Source organism: Eubalaena glacialis, chromosome 7 (genome assembly GCF_028564815.1).
Source record: "Eubalaena glacialis isolate mEubGla1 chromosome 7, mEubGla1.1.hap2.+ XY, whole genome shotgun sequence".
Classification (NCBI taxonomy): Eukaryota; Metazoa; Chordata; class Mammalia; order Artiodactyla; family Balaenidae; genus Eubalaena; species Eubalaena glacialis.
Genome location: NC_083722.1, coordinates 107,959,338 through 107,978,544, shown reverse-complemented (window position 1 = coordinate 107,978,544; position 19,207 = coordinate 107,959,338). Strand labels below are relative to the sequence as shown.

The 19,207-nt window shown below is 39.9% G+C and overlaps 1 protein-coding gene across 5 annotated transcripts in view; it reads right to left on the bottom strand.

The window, feature by feature from the left end:
• Positions 1-19,207, bottom strand: part of PPARG (peroxisome proliferator activated receptor gamma) — a 128,028-nt gene that overhangs the window by 13,425 nt on the left and 95,396 nt on the right. For 4 of the 5 annotated variants that reach the window (XM_061197280.1, XM_061197281.1, XM_061197282.1 and 1 more), the window contains exons 6-7: positions 12,999-13,198; positions 3,272-3,722 (exon numbers count right to left, since the gene is read on the bottom strand). In XM_061197280.1, the coding sequence (XP_061053263.1) occupies positions 3,272-3,722; positions 12,999-13,198 (651 nt within the window). The remainder of the gene's footprint in view (positions 1-3,271; positions 3,723-12,998; positions 13,199-19,207) is intronic. The other variant, XM_061197284.1, reaches the window with a different exon arrangement.

Genomic DNA, 19,207 nt, shown 5'->3' with positions numbered 1-19,207 from the left:
TTATGGGCAGTATATGGCATTTTTCTAGATGAAATCATACTGTTGTCTTACGTGCCCATAAAACAACATTGCTCAGGTTCAAAAAGCCCTGATTTATCATGATTATTTCTTGTCTAGACCTTTCCTGGATAGAAACTAAGTATCTTTGAATGGCTTATTTCAAATGCCTCCCTTATTATCTGTGGTAGGAATATAAACTGGTACAAACTATACGGAAAAACCATCTGGCAATAATGAAACAAAAGACTTAAAAATGTTCATAGGCATCTACCCAGCAATTCTACTTCTGGTAATTTAGAATGAGAAAATAATCTGAAATGTTAACAGAAATTTACACATAAGAAGAATCACTCCAGTGGAATTTCGAACACATTTTCCATAATTTTTTATATTCTTCTCTATAGGTTCTTATAACAAATTATAAGCAACCCAAACATAAATAGGAAGATAATTTAGTATGTAATGGTCTTTTATAAAATGAAATACGTTATAGTCATTAAAAATGGCAGCATATATTAGAGAAATGCAAATCAAAACTACAATGAGGTACCACCTCACACCAGTCAGAATGGCCATCATTAAAAAGTCTACAAATAACAAATGCTGGAGAGGGCGTGGAGAAAAGGGAACCCTCCTACACTGTTGGTGGGAATGTAAGTTGGTGCAGCAACTATGGAGAACAGTATGGAGGTTCCTCAAAAAATTAAAAATAGAGTTGCCATATGATCCAGCAATCCCACTACTGGGCGTATATCCAGACAAAACTATAATTCAAAAAGATACATGTACCCTTATGTTCATAACAGCACTATTCACAATAGCCAAGACATGGGAACAATCTAAATGTCCATCAACAGATGAATGGATAAAGAAGATGAGGGGGGTGTGTGTGTGTGTACACACACACAACAGAATACTACTCAGCCATAAAAAAGAATGAAATAATGCCATTTGCAGCAACATGGATCCAACTAGAGATTACCATGCTAAGTGAACTAAGTCAAAAAGAGAAAGACAAATACCATATAATATCACTTATATGTGGAATCTAAAATATGACACAAATGAACCTATCTATGAAATAGAAACAGACTCACAGACATACAGAACAGACCTGTGGTTGCCAAGAGGCGGCAGAGGTGGGGGAGGTTGGGATTAGCAGATGTAAGCTATTATATATAGGATGGATAAACAACAAGTTCCTACTGTATAGCACAGGGAATCATGTTCAATATCCTGTGATAAACCATGATGGAAAAGAATACAAAGAAGGAATGTATATCTGTATAACTGGATCACTTTGACAGCAGAAATTAACACAACACTGTAAATCAACTATACTTCAATTAAAAAAATTTTTTAAATGGTAGCATATATATATATACTGTATATTTGCTAGCACATACATAGAAACTTTTTGGTAAGGAGAAATAGGACTCTGTTGATCCTATTTTATTCTGAGGATAGAGAGCTTTACTTTTCACTTACACCTTTCTGTACTCTTTGAATTATAAAATGACCATATATTACTTTTATTTTTAAAATTAATAAAAATATTAATAAAGAGTATTAGTGGCATGAGAAAATGATTAAGTGAATAAAGGAATATAAACATGGTATGTATAGTATGATTAGGAAAAATCTTAGAAATATATCACATGTTAGTAATTATATTTCCAACTTTCAATAAAAATAAAATGTGCCTTAAAAATATTAGCTAGTTAAACAATACCAACTTGTTTTCTAATCTGGTTTTCCAAAATTGAATCTTTTTCTCCCAGTGGACCTCAAATAAACTGGAATCTCATTCTTCTTTGCTGAATTAATCACAGATCCCAGATGATCAAGGGTCAATTTGTTTAAGAAGTAGATTCCGTCAAGATATCAAAACATGTTGGATAGTGTATTTTTGTTACATTGAACGTAACACAAAAAAGGGGTGTTGCTTCAGAGTTAACTTGTGCTGTGTTGTTATCTATGTGCACCCTAGTCATGTAAAGGGCAGTATCAGTGTAGACTCTGGAGCCAGACTGCCTCGGTTCATCATCCTGGCTCCATCTTTGCTGCCTGGGTAATCCTGGGCAAGTGACTGAACCTTTCAGTGCTTTAGTTTCCTTGTTTGCAAAACGGTACTTACCTTACTGGGGTTGTGAGAATTAAATGAATGTGTGTGAAGTGGCTAGAACACTTCCTGCACACAGTAAGTACTTAATAAGTGTTTGCTACTATTATCATCACTAATACACCATGCACCTGATTTCAGAAGCATTCTGTGCTGGAGTAATTGGACAACAAAGGACTGCTCTTTGTAACATGCTGTCTAGTTACACACAACTTACATCTATAGGACCACTGTCCCCTACACATCAGTTTTCACGCACAGAGGATATCCTGTAGAGTACACACAAAAAGCTCGCCTGAAGTCCATTTCAGTCATGAAAACTGGTCACTTGAAAACAATCTTTATATTAGAGAGATGACACTAAAACTTTCTTCTACTCAAGTTGGAAACGTGGAAGGCCAATGAAAGTAGGATTTAGTATAAAACCTGGCTGTCGGAGTTGGTTAGTTAGATCATGTCCTTGCAAGGCCAAAAGTACAATGACTGGCTAAACAACTCAGTTTATTTCTCTGTTGGGTGTTCTTTGGTTCAGACTGCAACCTTAATCACAGCCAACCACCTCACAAAGGTTCTTCAAGGGGAGCCAACAGAGGACTCTACACGGGAGAGGAGACAGGGCTCAGTAAATGTGTGTTCCTTGATTCCTGATCCTGGGAAAGCAATCCAAAGTAACACCGCACTGATGCTGGGGCCAGACCATAATTTGATCACAAACACAGTGGTGCTTTCTCTATGCCAAGTGAGCACTGTCTTACAAAGTTATATATGTCATTACTTAAATGAAGACTAGATTGGCCTTCTGGAAAGGAAAGGAAAAAGACAATAAAGAGAAAAAAAAGGAGAAGAGGACATTTGTCTTCCATGTTTGGATTTGACTAGAAAAAATATTTTGAAGAATAAAAGAAAAGTACCTGATTTACCTGAGTTACCCACAGCCTTCAAACAGAAAGTCAACAATATTCTTTCTCGGTACGTCACATAGGTAGTTACACTCCCATGGCATTATACCATTGGCATTTTCCATATGAAAAGTGTGGTAAGTGCAGAGAGAAAAGGCACATAGCCTAACACTAAGGAAAGTCCAAATTCTTTCAGCCATCCCACCACCACGCCACCCTCTTTCACGGAAGATCCAAAGAAGCAGCTTACCTCCACTGAGAATAATGACAGCTATAAATATTGCCAAGTCGCTGTCATCTAATTCCAGTGCATTGAACTTCACAGCAAACTCGAACTTGGGCTCCATAAAGTCACCAAAGGGCTTTCGCAGGCTCTTTAAAAACTCCCTCGTCATGAATCCTTGGCCCTCGGATATGAGAACCCCATCTTTATTCATCAAGGAGGCCAGCATCGTGTAAATGATCTCATGGACGCCGTATTTTAGGAGAGTCACTTGGTCATTCAAGTCAAGATTTACAAACCCAGGAATACTCTTGGCATACTCTGTGATCTCCTGCACAGCTTCCACGGAACGGAACTGACACCCCTGAAAGATGCGGATGGCCACTTCTTTGCTCGGCTCCTGCAGGGGGGTGATGTGCTTGAACTTGATTTTATCTTCTCCCATCATTAAGGAATTCATGTCATAGATAACAAATGGCTGCAAAGAAGAAAGGGAGAAAATGGCTGAGTTGGAGATTTCTAATTCAGTCAACACCACCCCAGGTTCTTTACGTACACTTGCTTTGCTAACTAAAATCTTTAAAGTCTAAAACACTTAATTAATAATGAGAAAATACTCATGTCTTGATTAATCCTCCAAATTGTCTTCTGGGACCAAACATATTTCACTAATATTGGCCTCCCTTTCCTTCCGCTTATACTGCAACACCTTACCTGTGACTGGCTAATAGCTCCAATTTCTGTTGTTTGGAGGGTCTTTGTTGTTGATTTTTCAAATGATACGAAATCTACTGTTTATTTTGACTTTCAATGGTATATGTTTTTAACCTTCTTTCAATAAAAAAATTATTTCAGCAACTCAGGGTTGAACAGACCCACTTGGACATAAAGTAATCTTGCAATTATAGAATAAATCTACTCAGATCTTGAAAGAAACATAGTGTGCATGTAAACTACACTTAACTATAAAAAAAACCAGTCTGAAACCAGATTAAAAATACTGAGCCAAGAAAATGTCTGTTTCATTTTTTTTTAATGCTCTGGAAGCAATCTGTTTCAGAAAGAGCAGCTGTGTAAGGCCTGTGGGTAAAAGCTGCAAAAGTGTCAAATTAAAAAACTTATTTTTCAAAGTATGTGTCCTTAAGGGTCAAGAATCAATACAACACGTTTACCAGTTACTCAGGTTTGCAGCAGGCTGCTTTCAAAAGCACGGTTGTGTTAGTCACAGATGATCTTTCTCTTTCATTTCCTCCTATAGAATTAACCAAAGGTTTGTGGTCTGTGTGAAATTCTCAAGGCTACTCTGAATGAGAAGCGGCTACACTTTATATATATAGTGGATCTACTGAGCTCCATAAGGAGTTACCCCTAATAAGAGTTGAGGGTATCTGGGTTCCAGCTTTGGTTCTGCGGTTAACTACGTGACTTTAGAAAAGTCATTTATCTTTCCTAGGCCTCAAATTTCTCAACTGAGGGGAGTAGATTGCATTGGAAGTTTCCAACTCTTCTCTTGAGGATATGCTAGTTGCACTTCTCAGATGTAGTGTCTGTGATGTATGCGTGTGTGTGTGTATCTGTGTGAGTGTGCATGCATACTACATGTCCACTGAACATGAAGTCTTTGATGTACTAAAAATAAAATTTCTTTTGAGCAGAGACGCTGAGAATTCTCTCCTCATTGGCAAGAGGAAGCAGATGCAGAGTGCCAGCAGTAGCCAGCTTCAAAACCCACTGGTTCAGAGAATCTGACTATTAATCTCTATAGGAGTCTATGATTGTCACCAAACTTTTTTTTTTGGCTGCACCACATGGCTTGCGGGATCTTAGTTCCCTGACCAGGGATTGAACCCGGGCCCTGGGAGTGAAAGCGTGGAGTCCCGACCACTGGACCGCCAGGGAATTCCCTTCATCAAACTAATAAGTCTATTCTACACTGAAGGAAATAACAGTAATACTAAGGGGTTTTCAATGTTGAGTAGATTTCCAAACTTGCCTATTATTTCCACACCATTCACTGGAGTTATTCCAGAAACTGTTACTTTTTTAAACCCCAAAATTCACTTCAATTGTATTGTTTAGCAAATACAAAACCACAAAGTAGGACAGATGTGAGTAACCCAAGAGTAAGCTCGCCTGGTGGCTCTAAGTCTTCAAGGAAACCAGGAGTGAAGAGTGCTTACTATGTTTGGGGCATTTCGCTCCCCCCCTCTCCCACTTCAGATTGATATTATTAACACGAGAGGAAAAAAAGGACGGAGTGGATAAACAGTCACTTCAGTTAACACGTGCTAAGTTTCTCCAGAATGCCAGATTCTAATCATGAGAAAAACGTTAACAGAACCTAGGGAGAGGTCGTTTCTGTCCTCCAGGAGTTTTGTAGTGTATTATAATTTACGTTAACAAGAGCCTGGCTTTCTTTACTGCCATGAGAATCTGACGGTACCTGAAGAGTCCCCCTGCACCTGTACGAGTACCAAAAACAACGGATATAACATTATCCCCTCTTCAGATATGAAAAGACGGTACCTCGATCTGCCCACTTCAACTTTTGGATGAGCTCAACCACTCAGCTTCTTGGCACAGAATGGATGCATCAAATTCTTCCACCTCCATGTAAGCAATTTATCTGGAACTATGCCCTGATAAATCATCCTGTGACTCTTCCCCTTGACTTCCCCTGTCCCCTCATATAAAGCCTCGGGTTCCTGTTTTCGAAATTCTGTGAGAGTTGCACATAGGGCACAATCCTGCTAATTTTCTCTCTCAATTTAACAACAATGTGACTTGGTAACCCCTTGGCAATCGGCATTGGTCAGGATTTCCTGGCAGTAAACACTCAAGGACACAGAAAGGAATCAGCAGCCCCCACCATCATGCCAAACCATTCCAGTTTTTTCTTTTTTTAAAAAAAAGATCCCTTCAGCGTTTTCAAAACGTGAACTGGCAGAGAATTATGGGTATTGACATGCAAATGAATCCCAGGTGGATTTCTTTGTTTTTCCTCGTCATAGCTGATTGTGCTGTTTTCGTTGCATTTCTGAAGTCTGCATAGATTCTTTCAACCCCCATGCGGATCTGTCAAACTGCAAGAGTGATCCAGACACGATGTGCCCAGAGATCTGCCTTTCTCCGCCACCAATTCACCAATTCTTAGACTGCAAACAGTTCACTTGCACATTTCACACTGGGACCTCCTTACCCTGAAACAGGGAAGAGATAGTGGCCCACCTGGTTTGCAGAGGGCTGACCTCTTAAAACCACGGGTGGAATTCAGCCAGTGGAGTTTATCTTGGATCATGAATTTAACATTACACTTCTGGTAAAATATTCCCCATAAAATGTACTTCACTTCCATGTTTCTGTATTTTCTACAAAGCAAAGGGAAGCCTTATATTCTCTATTAGCTTGCACCGTATCACTGGATGATCTGCCATTTTAAGAGGAACCATATCCTCTTCAAATGTGGTCTTAATGATTTTACGCTTTTAGTTGGGGGCTAACAATGTATTTATCTTCAGACATGATATCAAATGGCTAGATAAGCATCTCTCCTTAACAGGAAAGAATGGTTAATTATGTCTAGGATGTTATCAGGGATAGATCCAGGCTTTGTGGGGCCTGAAATGCACACGATTGTTGAGGACATTTACAACAACTGTTGGGTTCAGTAATACAAATTATAAGAATAAATAGCTCAGGCCCTTTCTTGAGCATTGGAAGGGGCTCAGCACGAGGGAGAGGCCCTGAAGCTTCATTAGCTTCATGGTGAATCGGCCTTTGGCTGTTATAAGTGCTTGTACTTCTCCTATTTTGGACACACCAGAACAAGGTCAGAATGGAATGAAGAAAATTGCACTTGAACACAATGTTTCTCCAGGGAACCAAAACGGTTTCTGTAAGAGGAAGTTAGTTTTCTTTGGAGAGATACATCCAGTGTAATTTATTTTGATATGTTTTGATTTTCAAAAACGGCTCCACATATCAAAACCGGGATGGGAATTAAGGGTACTGTTTTTATAGATAACTAAAATTAGTTCTAGATCTATAGCACACCTGCTATGTATAACACAAAGATCATGGGGGAAGCTGGCTTACTAATGAAAACAAAGTAGAGTAATAAAACTTTACTGTTTTGAATGGACAGATAGAACAATATTGTTTCTTAGTAGTCCAACAACATCAGCATTTTAATATACAAGTTGTTTTAGTGATTATACATGAATGCTCTAAGTTTACAGCTCCTTTTGAATAATAAAACAGCAAGCTAGAGGAGATAAATGAGAAAATCAACTAAGAAAGCACAGATTATTCTGGTGATTTCTCCAATTTGGGAGATTGAAATTAGTGCAGAATTCAATCACCTGGTAACCACGTCAGAGTTAAAACTGGCCTGGAAAAAGGTGTGCCCCATCCCATGGGGCTCTCCTGCTAGTCTTAGTTTTCCTGACAGATTAGAGCAAAGGCTCAAGGAAGAAAATTGAATTCTTAGGGCCTATCTTCTTCATCTTCTTTTCTTCTTTCTTTTTATACTTCCGACTGACTTTTCATCTTCTGAGACACATATGGTTCTCCTTGATTAGCTCCAGTGGGTGAATGTTAATCCAAAATGCATTGGTTGGGTTTCCTCAACTTCTTTCTGGTTTCTCCCCTGTCGTTCCTATTTCCCTCTTGTTGAGAACCGTGGAGTTTAGAGAACTAAAGGGTCTTCAGAAATAACCTACATCATCATTCTCTGACTATGTATGAATAAACTGAACTCGAGACTTTCCAAAGTCAAACAGCTATTTATAGCAAACCCTAAACCAGATCTCCTCACTCATGACTAATTCTTTTCTCTTTCTGTTGCTTTCTACATGACTTCCCCACTTTTGCTTTTTTAAAAACAATGACTATTCTGGGAGGAAGTGGAGCTTTTAAACTCTTATATGCCGGGATCTTGGAGGCAGTGTCCTTTGAACTATTATTTCCTGGAGATGCCAATTAAGTGCTGTATGTGATCGAAGTTAAGTTTGAAAGTCTCTCAAACGTAATCTTGTTTTCCTACATGGTTTAGAGATTTAAGACAAATAAAAACTTAAAGCGAAGAATTATTCACACTCTAATGAACCAGCACATAGCCACAGCTCTTAAAGAAAAGTCTATTGCTGGCCAAAATGTTACTCAGCTGGCAAACAAGGGTACTGGCCAACTGAGTCTAATCATTAAAAATGAAAAAAAAATTAAAATGCTTTTCTTCTTAACTATATAGAATATTATCTTTTTAATTTATTGTCTGAAAGAACACCATGGGCTCAGATCTGTTATATCTTTAGTTATATTCCCGACAGTATTGGAAATAAAGAAATTTATTGTTTTATTATGAACATATGGATTAGTGATTCCAGGAGCCCAACTTCTTTAGTCACCATTGAAACAAATCAGCACTACCACCCTGCTCTTTATACTGCGGCTCCTAAGGCTCTTTTCTCTGAGGGTCTGTTTGGTATCTTTCTTCCCAGGGTAGCAAATTCCAGCTCACTCAGGCTTTTCCACAGTGAAAGGGGGAAAGAGACCACACTTTGTTTAGTTGTTAAGTGTAGGATTTAAAAGGACAGATATCTTTCCAACAGTTTGAGTTACCAGATTCGACGGCCCTTGTAAATTTTAGGATGCGAAAATTTAAATGGGTACAGAACTGTTTTCACAAAAGTTTACATTTCAATACTGGTTTTACTATTTGAAAGGTTCATATTTCACACACTATTTAGAAGAACCGTTTTTATGATGGCACCAGTTTGCTCCTGTAATTATAAAAACAGTGACTCCACATAGATCCATCATAAGCAATGGGATGCTTTGGGACCCAAAGTCCAATATAGTACAAATAACAAGCTTTATTCCTTATTTGCAGACAGAGTGCAGCCAGGAAGGGCCTCACCATGTCTCAGATATGGAGTGAAAAGTTGGCAGACACACCAAGGATTTTTCTATTTATTGTTTTATGACAAACCATGGCACTGAAGATGGTTTTTGAAAACCACTCTCTGTTTATTTTCATCAACAAACATGGGATCACGTGACAGTGACACACCCAGTGCGATCATCGCATCAGGGGAGTAGTCAAACACTGAGAACTTCCAAAGTCCATTCAGTTCTCAGGTTGCCTTCAGGAGATAAGCAGCCTCGCTCTAGCATATCTGTGGTTTTTAGAGTTCAGTAGGTTCTCTCAAGGAAGGGGCTGGGCTGGAACAAGCCATTGAAAGGGAAGTAGACTGTGCGGAGAGTTGGTTCCATTCCTATCTGAGGGTGGCTAAAAGGCCTAGTGCTCCTAAATTTTCTTCTCTGGTGATCACATCCAGTGAGTCCATTTCCCATCTTTCCCTAAGCCTAAAGTTCCCAAGCATTATTCTTTGCGGCAAGACAATGAAAGTAGGGCCAATCATATCCCAAAGATATGATATCTAAGTTAAAAAGATAGGAGGGGAGAAGGGGCATTTAATTTATCTGTTCATTTATCTGTTCTGTTCTGCAAGGTGGCACCAGCGAATAAGAGATAGAAGACAGTTTAGTGGGGAAGGGAGAAGCCCTGGTTGGCCTGGAGGCAAATGCTGGAGCTGGGCCTAGGCAATGGTTAAAATGAGCAGGACGATAAATTTAAAGAATGGCCTCTTCAATAAAGTCATTTCCTTTTCCAAAGGTTCTGGGTAACTGGTCCTCCATCCACTATGCTGAGTAGCCTCCCCCAGGCTTGACTGAACCAACCCTAACGACATCAGTTCAAGCAGGGTGTATAGTGAGAAGCAAACTGCTCTATCGCACCAGCCACGGCCCCTCTTCCACATCCCCCACCTTCTCAAGAGTCCACACTTCTGCAAAAGTTCTCCTATCAATGCAAATCTTAACTTTCAAAAGTCCTGGCCAAGCGATAACATAACAGCCCTGAGACAGATGCTATCAAATGAATAACATGACCACGTAAGATAAAGAACAAATCTCTAGTCTCACTGGAAGTCACATTTTGATTTTTTTTCCCTTTTGCATATTCCTCTCTGAACTATTTCTTTCCACTAGTGCTTAATTTGATTTTGCAAGATAAGGAGAAAAGAGAGAGCCAAACAATTCTATTGCAGTTTCGTGTCATCAGGGGATGGACTATTCTAATTTGGCCCAGTCTCTTTTTCCTTCCCAGACCCTAACAAGAGGCAATTTTGCCTCTATCCAGATCTTTAACGGTGCCCGGGTTGGTGAGAAAATCTTGGGTTAGAGGCCCTCTGATGAAAGTCCAGAATTTCAAAGGGCATAGGCAGCAGCTTTTAATTCAATTAAGCAAATACATTCTGAGTAACTATTACGGGCAAAGCACAGTCCTAGTTACTACAGAGGGAAAAAGGACAAACGTGAGAAGCCTATAATCAAGCATTTTGCAGCCCTTTCCCTTAAAAGAGCTTAATACCTATTTACCCCATAAAACGCCTACAATTACCTTAGTTTCAACTCAAAGATTTAGAGCCAAGGAGTCAACTGGAGTGAGCTTTTAAAGTGATTTACAGTGGATCGGGCTGTGGGCCCCCGAGTAACACGCAGAGCAGTATGCTGGCCACTGGGAGTGTAAGTTTAAAATCTTGACTACTGAGGAAATTTGTTTTTTAAATGCTTTCCTCTTATCTTTCAGGTACTCTTAAATTAATAGGATTTCCAGTGTGGACCGCAGGTCTGGATTGGGAGATTAAAAGAAGGTGAGAAAGCAGTTCCTGGAAACTAAATGGCCCAAGGCAAACTGTGGAGTAAACACTGTGCTGTGGGCTGTCCCCCTGTCATCAAACCTCTCCCGGCTCAGGGTCTCCGGTTCGGCTCCCTGTCCCACATGGGCTCTCAGCGAGCTGTAGCAAGCTGCCTTCAGTTGTTAACCCTATTTAGCTGTGTCACCCTGATCTGCCTTTTGTTTCTCTACCTTTAAATGAACACAGTTTACTTTCCGTAGTCAAATAAACTATGGAGAGGTCATTTGCTTTTGTTTTGCTGTGCCCTGATTTTTTCATTTAAAGAATAAGTAGACTCAGCTTTACCATGACCTATACTCCGTCGCCCTGCCCTATGGAAGACAGTAGCCCTCCTCACTAGAATTCAAGAACAAAACAGCACAAGGAAAATTTCCTGACTGTGAATGTACTGGGACAGCAGAACAAGGTGGAAAATTCCTGCCATTCTAAATATTCATAAAAATAAACCATAACTCAGAATGCTTTCCCAAGGTGAAGCTTCCACAGTGTCTATATCAACCTGGCCACTGCTGGCCGATGGGCAGGACTGGCTTCAGGGAGGAGAACGCACTCGAGTGGGAAGCACAGGGCCTGCGTTCTGGTGTCACTTCTTCCACATGCTAACTCTGTGACCTCAGGGCAAAGCGTTCAACCTCTCTGGACTTCAGTTTCCTCATCTTTAAAAAGAGGGTAATAATAGCAGCTGTAAGGTGGTCATGGGTCTTGAACATAATAAATATGCAAGAATTAAAAAAAATTATAAACAACTGGATACAGGTACAATACTGTCAGAAAACCTACTGCCCTTCTTGATATTTGGCTTTTTATGCAGCAATATCCCACAGAAGTTTTCTTTTTCTATTAGCTGATTCTACTCTTACGGTTTAGCTAAAAGGGGGGAAAAAAAAAACCCATCTTGAGATAGTCATTAAAATACATTAACGGGTGATAAAACTTCTCCCAAAACATAACTGAGTGTGGAAAGAGTTACACATTTCTGTCCAGTAATCGCACACCTTTCCTGCAGGGGTTCATTTGAAAATAAACGACAGCATAAGAAGGCTTTCAAGGGCTGGGACAGTGTCTTCTGGATGTTCTGTGGCTCTTACTACCCTAGGAACCTGCTGCAGATATTATACTCAGAGTCAGACCCTACCTGTGAAAACTGTGGTACAGAGATGTGACCCAGGTCACAGTGCAAGTTGATGGCAGAATTGGGACCAGAATTCAGGCACAGTTATATTTTGTTTTAATATAATTCCAAGTTGCTTTCTCAGTTTCCTATCAGGGAAGAATTTTGCTTCTTGGAAAACTTGACTCAATCACCATTACAACCCACTCTGGGTTTCCTAAACAGTGGTCATCAATGTGCCTGCAGATGCTTGAGAATGCATTGGGGTAGCCCCGGCTGCTCAGAGCCTCCAAGAAGATAAAAGTCATACACACAATAAAAGGACAGAGCTTCCAGTTCCCAGGAATAATCAAGACAGTGCTGCAAGGAAAGAAAAGTGATGTAATATCTGAAATGTATTTTTATACCCCACGGAGAACTTCTAAGAGGTAATTTGAGTAGTTCTGAATGATATAATAATGGGATTAACTACCTTTTCCAAACCTAGGTCAGGCCCTTCCCAGAGAAAAGCAGAGCTGTCTGAAGGCATATAGATGTGGCCAGTTATTTTGATGCCAAGAAAAGACACGGATCCTGAAAGAGCGTGGTGGGATGAGGGAGGTCAGAGTTCATTTGTTCAAGTTAAGATGACCTGTACCTTTTTACACTATTCTCAAAAATTTTATTAGGAGAACTTGAAGGAATTTTTCCCTTTTCAAAATGTTTACTTACCCTATCTGAAAACACTTCCTTTCCTCTGTTTGAGACTCAGCCTGTGGTAGGTTGGTACCTACCTACCATGTGTGTGTGTGTCTGTGTGTAACATGGTAAGTCATTTACTCAAAGGGAAAACAACAACAACAAACCCAGCCACCCCAAATGAAGACAGTAGAAGAGAACTAACTGATTTGTCTGTTGTCTTTCCTGTCAAGATCGCCCTCGCCTTTGCTTTGGTCAGCGGGAAGGACTTTATGTACGAGTCATACAAATGTTTTGCCAGGGCCCGGAGATCAGCAGACTCTGGGTTCAGCTGGTCGATATCACTGGAGATCTCCGCCAACAGCTTCTCCTTCTCGGCCTGTGGCATCCGCCCAAACCTGATGGCTACAGAGGAAGAGAAATGGCAGCATGAATGACTGCATTATTGTATATATATACATCACAACCTCTTTTATCCTTTTATTCATCAATGGACACTTAGGTTGTTTCCATTTCTTGGCTATTGTAAATAATGCTGTAATGAACGTGGTGGGGGCGAATGAATTAAGTTGAGTCTTATTAAAAATGTTTTTGTCCTTTAACATCTAAGGGGTGAACTTGCAGTCATATCAGGCTTTTGACAATGAGTAAGGCTTCGTCTCATGGTCAGTTTTCCACTTTTAACATGTTGATTTTGCAACAGCTGTAGCCTGTAAACGAGACTTATATAACACTATTGCTTTTCATATGACTTTTGCCAATAAGTTATGTTTTTCCACCTCTCTTTCTTGAGGAAAAAAAAAATGTGCGCATTTAGAGGTTCTGCAGGATTTGGCAACCTAATAACTATCACTTTATTTTCCAGCTCCTCTAAAGTAAAACGAGGAGCAGCCTTATCACCATTATTAAGTAATTTTTCAGTTGGGGTAACATTTTTCAAACTATGTGTAAAGAATATTTAAACATTTGCCTAGGTTTCTTTCCAAGGTCGAGATGAGCAAGACACGTCAGCCTCACCTTCTGACCCTGAAGTCTTACTTGACAACATTTAATTCATTCACTGAACACCTGTTTGATGGAAGACACTGGCTTGACAGACTGGGCTGGGAGACACAAGGAATGAAAGGGACGCGTCTAGTAGACCCCAGATATAAAAGAGCCTAAATATACACGGATTATTCTCTCTCTCATGGACCGCTCTTTACCAGCTCCTTCCTTTCCACCTAAGCCGAGTTTAAGCTTCTGACCCTGGCATGATCTCCCCCTCATGCTCTTTCCTCCACCACTGGACTTAGTGAAAGAGTCGTCTTCCCTTTCTTACTATTTACTTCCCAACCCACTGCAATCTAGTTTTTCCTCATTTAAATTCACCAAAACTTCGCTCTTAAAAGGATCCAAAGCTTTCCTCACAGTCAGATCTAGGGGCCTCTTCTAAGTGCTCATTCTCCTTGAGCTTCCCAGCTTCTTCCCAGCCGTTAATACTGTTGACCTTCTCCACCCTCTTATTTCAAATTTTTCTCACACTGGTTTGTGCTTTTCTGGCTCTCCTATCTTTCTGCCTGCTATTTTCCAGACGTCTTTGACAGTGCCTCTTCCTTCACTTATATTCTGCTATTCCTAGTTTGACCTTCTCTCTCACTCAGAAAACGTGCTAATGACTCCTGCCCTCTCTTCCCTGAGATTTGGACCCTTATTTTTCGCTTCTTCCTGTGTTCCTTTGCACATGGATGCTGGATATTCCATAAATACCTCAAATGCAACATAAAATCAAACTTTTCATTTTCCCCTCCAAACTATCTCCTCTCTCTGTGTTCCTTTCTTGATTAATTCACTCTATCACCCAAACTAGACACCTCGAATAATCTTTGACAACCCCCTCTCTCCTTGGACACTTGTATTCATTGGTCACTGCTGAGATATTTCTCTCAATGCCATTTCTTCTCACCGTTCCCAATGTTTTAGATCACAATACTGCATTGGTCTTCTGATAGATCTCCCCGATTTTTCCCTCTCTAACTTCTCCTTTTTAGCTGTCAGTAGTTGGGTTTTTGGTAATACAGGTCTGATCACTCCCTCGCTTTATGAGAATGTGGTGCTACAGGAAAGGTAAGAAACACACAGAAGAGGAAGAATGGGGAATTAGAAGTCAGATGGAAAAGAAGGCTTTTGAACTGGGCCTTCAGCACCACATAGGATTTTGACAAGGAACGGAAGGAAACAAATACGCAGAGCCCCAGAGGTATTCTATCACAGGGCACTTTGCAGGAACAGCAAAGTAGCAGTTTGTCTGAAATGTAAGTGGAAAGGGCAGCAGAGGGAAAAGGAGGTGAAGGCTAGATCATGGGCAGTAATGAATGCCCTGCAGGTGTAAGTACCACAGCTCCTTTAAGACTTTTTACTTTGTTATATTTTCTGAAAGTTAACATTTGGGTAATTTTTCCTCACACCACAAAGAAGATGAAAGAAACAAAAAGTAACATGTTGCAGTTTAAATTTATTTGCCATTCAGGCTTTTCTTTTTTTGCAATATACACAGTGCTTCTGTTTACAAGGAAGGAGAGAACTACCTTAAAAATGCTGAGTGCCACAAAAATCTGTGAAACCATTTTTCTAGCATTTTATGAAGCTGCTAAAAAATTATTTTGAAAGTTGTCGCTTTTTTTCAATAAAAGAAAAAAATCCATCATTTATATAATAGGATATCCTAATCAGTAAAGCTAAGGTTTCACTAACTTTTTATATTTATAAAAATTATTTTTGTCCAAACTGAATGGTATGGGGAAACCTAGCTGAATGACTCATAAGTAATATAAGTCAACTCTTCTTTACTTCAGATTTTTTTAAAAATGCACAGCCTAAACTTATTATTTTATTATTTAGTTCATACGAAAAGCAGCTCTTGAATATTAAATATTCACTAGTCAAAATTCTTAATGACTAAATTATCCTATTAAAAATAAAGAGGACACATTTAAAAAATATGATTAATGTCAGGGATCTTAACAGCAGGACTTTAAAACAGAAATTGTACTTTGAAAAACTATAAAAATGTGTATGAGTATCCATTTGACTGACGAAGCAACATTAACATACAAGAGTATTTTTATTAAGATTCTACAGATACCAGCATCACTATTTCAAAGTGTAAAACAAGTAGTAGCTGATACAATGATCACTTAGGAATTTGGTTCTTTATTTCTGCTTTACTTTCGCTTAGAGCTTTCCTCTATAGGTGGTGTCTAGACAGGGCATTGAGCCGATTGTGTTCGGGACAACTCAGGAAGACTTCGGAGCCGCCAGCAGGATTGAACCATGGTCTAGAAATGATGGATTGTTAAATACCAAAATAAGTGGAACTTCGTTTATCTTGATCATTATAGAAAAACAAAAACTTTCTTCCCAAAGCGTATCAATCCAACACCTGGGTGCTTCTTCTACCTAATGCTGGATATCTGAGAAACAACTATGTATCCAAACGGAAGAATTCTGAAATCATGTCCTTCCATGATGTTTAGACTACATGTCACAGTCAAAATGAAAGTTCCATCTGAAGATGGAACCATATACCATGAACCATTAATCAAATATACCATTTATACTTTCCCTAGCCCTGGATTTGTACTCTGGGGTTACATCGTTATGCGATCATCAAACATACTGACTTAAATTGCTGAGGAATTGATCAGAACATATGGGAGACCTGATTCAGGCACATGAAAAACATATAGGTGGAAACTTTTAAATTCAGGCAAGTGACAGATATCTAGATATTTGGAAGACTGTGGCACTGTCTGTAAGATATGGATTAGCTGGTTGAAAAGTGAGCTAGGTTGTTTGATTTACGTAGAATCATAGAATTTTCAACGTTGAAAGGACTTAGCAATCACTGATTTTTTAAAAATTAATTAATTTATTTATTATTTTTTATTTTTGGTTGCACTGGGTCTTTGCTGCTGTGCCCGGGCTTTCTCTAGTTGTGGCGAGCGGGGGCTACTCTTCGCTGTGGTGCGCAGGCTTCTCATTGCGGTGGCTTCTCTTGTTGTGGAGCAAGGGCTCTAGGTGCGCGGGCTTCAGTAGTTGTGGCACACAGGCTCAGTAGTTGTGGCTCGTAGGCTCTAGAGCGCAGGCTCACTAGTTGTGGCACACGGGCTTCGCTGCTCTGCGGCATATGGGATCTTCCCGGACCAGGGCTCGAACCCGTGTCCCGTGCATCACTGGCAGGCGGGTTCTTAACCACTGTGCCACCAGGGAAGTCCGCAATCATTGATTTTAGTGATTTTCCAACAATAGTTCCCAGAGTCCCTAGGGATCCTTGAAGGCGACTTCAAAGTCTCCTTCAAAGGTGGGAGCGGATGGCTAACCGGGAAGCTAAATGCCCTGAAGGGACTGAACAGAGACCAAAGAGCAGAAGGAAAAGTAACACAGAATGGAGAGAATTCTTTGGGGGATGTTTATTTCTTCTCGTGTGTACTGTGAATAGCAAGGAGCTGATCCTGGGGGCTTCCCTGGTGGCACAGTGGTTAAGAACCCGCCTGCCAATGCAGGGGACACGGGTTCGAGTCCTGGACTGGGAAGATCCCACATGCCGCGGAGCAACTAAGCCCGTGTGCAACAACTACTGAGCCTGCGCTCTAGAGCCGCGAGCCACAACTACTGAAGCCCACGCACCTAGAGCCCGTGCTCCACAACACGAGAAGCCACCGCAATGAGAAGTCCGCGCACTGCAATGAAGAGTAGCCCCTGCTCGCTGCAACTAGAGAAAGCCCGCACACAGCAATGGAACACCCAATACAGCCAAAAATAAAATAAATATTAATATAAAATATTAATATAAAATAAAATAAAAATAAATTAAAAAAAAGAAAATACCAAAAAAAGTATTAAAAAAAAAAGGAGCTGATCTGGGTATAACCCTAGAAACCTCTTTTGATAAGTTGGTCGGTTATTACATTGAGGTCCCTTCACATAAACCATTAAGAAAAAGACTTTCTATAAGAACGGAAACCTCATTACTGTTGGCCTCACACTGGCCAGAGCAAGGAATTTTAAGTAGTCACTACAATATCCTAGAAAACTTTGTATTTGGAAATGTTTCCTTCATCAGGATAATAGACAGAACTAATCAAAACCTACTCGTTGAGTTCCCCTTCATGTGTATAGATCAAATGGATGTTTTCTTTTCTGTACAACCCATTCCCATCAAAACCCATGAAAAAGGATTTTCTTAATCATGTTTGCAATCCTGTAAATGCTGAACTGCATGTGTTTGATGCCATGACATTTAATTTCTTTCTTTCTTTCTTTCTCTCTCTCTCTCCCCCCACCTTTCTTTTCTTTCTTTCTTTCTTTCTTTCTTTTTGCCTGTGCATGAACTAACCAAACACTCTACCAAGACTGCTCCTCTCTCTGAATAGAGTAAGCTAATTGTCATAAGAAGTCAAAAGATGACCTTATTATCAAGTTCATGATAGCTTTCTTTGACTTTTCTGGAAAGATAAAATTATACCATCAATACTATATAGGTTGGACTTCAAATATTATTTGCTTATAAATAATAAGAAATAGGAGATGTATTTTATGTGAATGTGTGCAAGCACTAGGAAATATATTTTTCTTCAATATGAAAAGTGACAATTTTTAAAGGACAAAAAAATAAATAGCATTAAAAGCAAATCTGGCCTTTCCTAGGCAGTCTTAGTAATAATGACCTTAAAGTCAAAGATTTCTTCATAAAGATAAAATAAGTTTATTGCAGGCTTCCCTGGTGGCACAGTGGTTAAGAATCTGCCTGCCAATGCAGGGGACACGGGTTCGAGCCCTGGTCCGGGAAGATCCCACATGCCGCAGAGCAACTAAGCCTGTGCGCCACAACTACTGAGCCTGTGCTCTAGAGACCGTGAGCCACAACTACTGAGCCCGCGTACCACAACTACTGAAACCCGCGTGCCTAGAGCCCGTGCTCTGCAACGGGAGAAGGCACCGCAATGAGAAGCCCGTGCACCCCAACAAAGAGTAGCCCCTGCTCGCCACAACTAGAGAAAGCCTGCATGCAGCAACGAAGCCCCAACGCAGCCAAAAAAAAAAAAAAAAAAGTTTATTGCAACTTGATTGCATCACCTAAAATATAACCCTTGAATTGAAAATGTACCCTTATGTTTTATGAAGTCTGAAATAAAAAGGAAACTGATGGAATTAAACCAGCAAATTATCTTGCAATTAATGACTGCAGTTGTATACACAGCAGATGTAATCAACTGTTGAGGAAAGTTGGACCAAATTTCCATCCTGTCTAGTATAGCTGATGGATCTATTCAAAATACATTCTTGCCTTTAGAGGAAATGACCCCATATTATGATACAAATATCATTTTGTAAACTATTTTTAAAGGGTAGAAGATCAGTTCAATTAGTGAT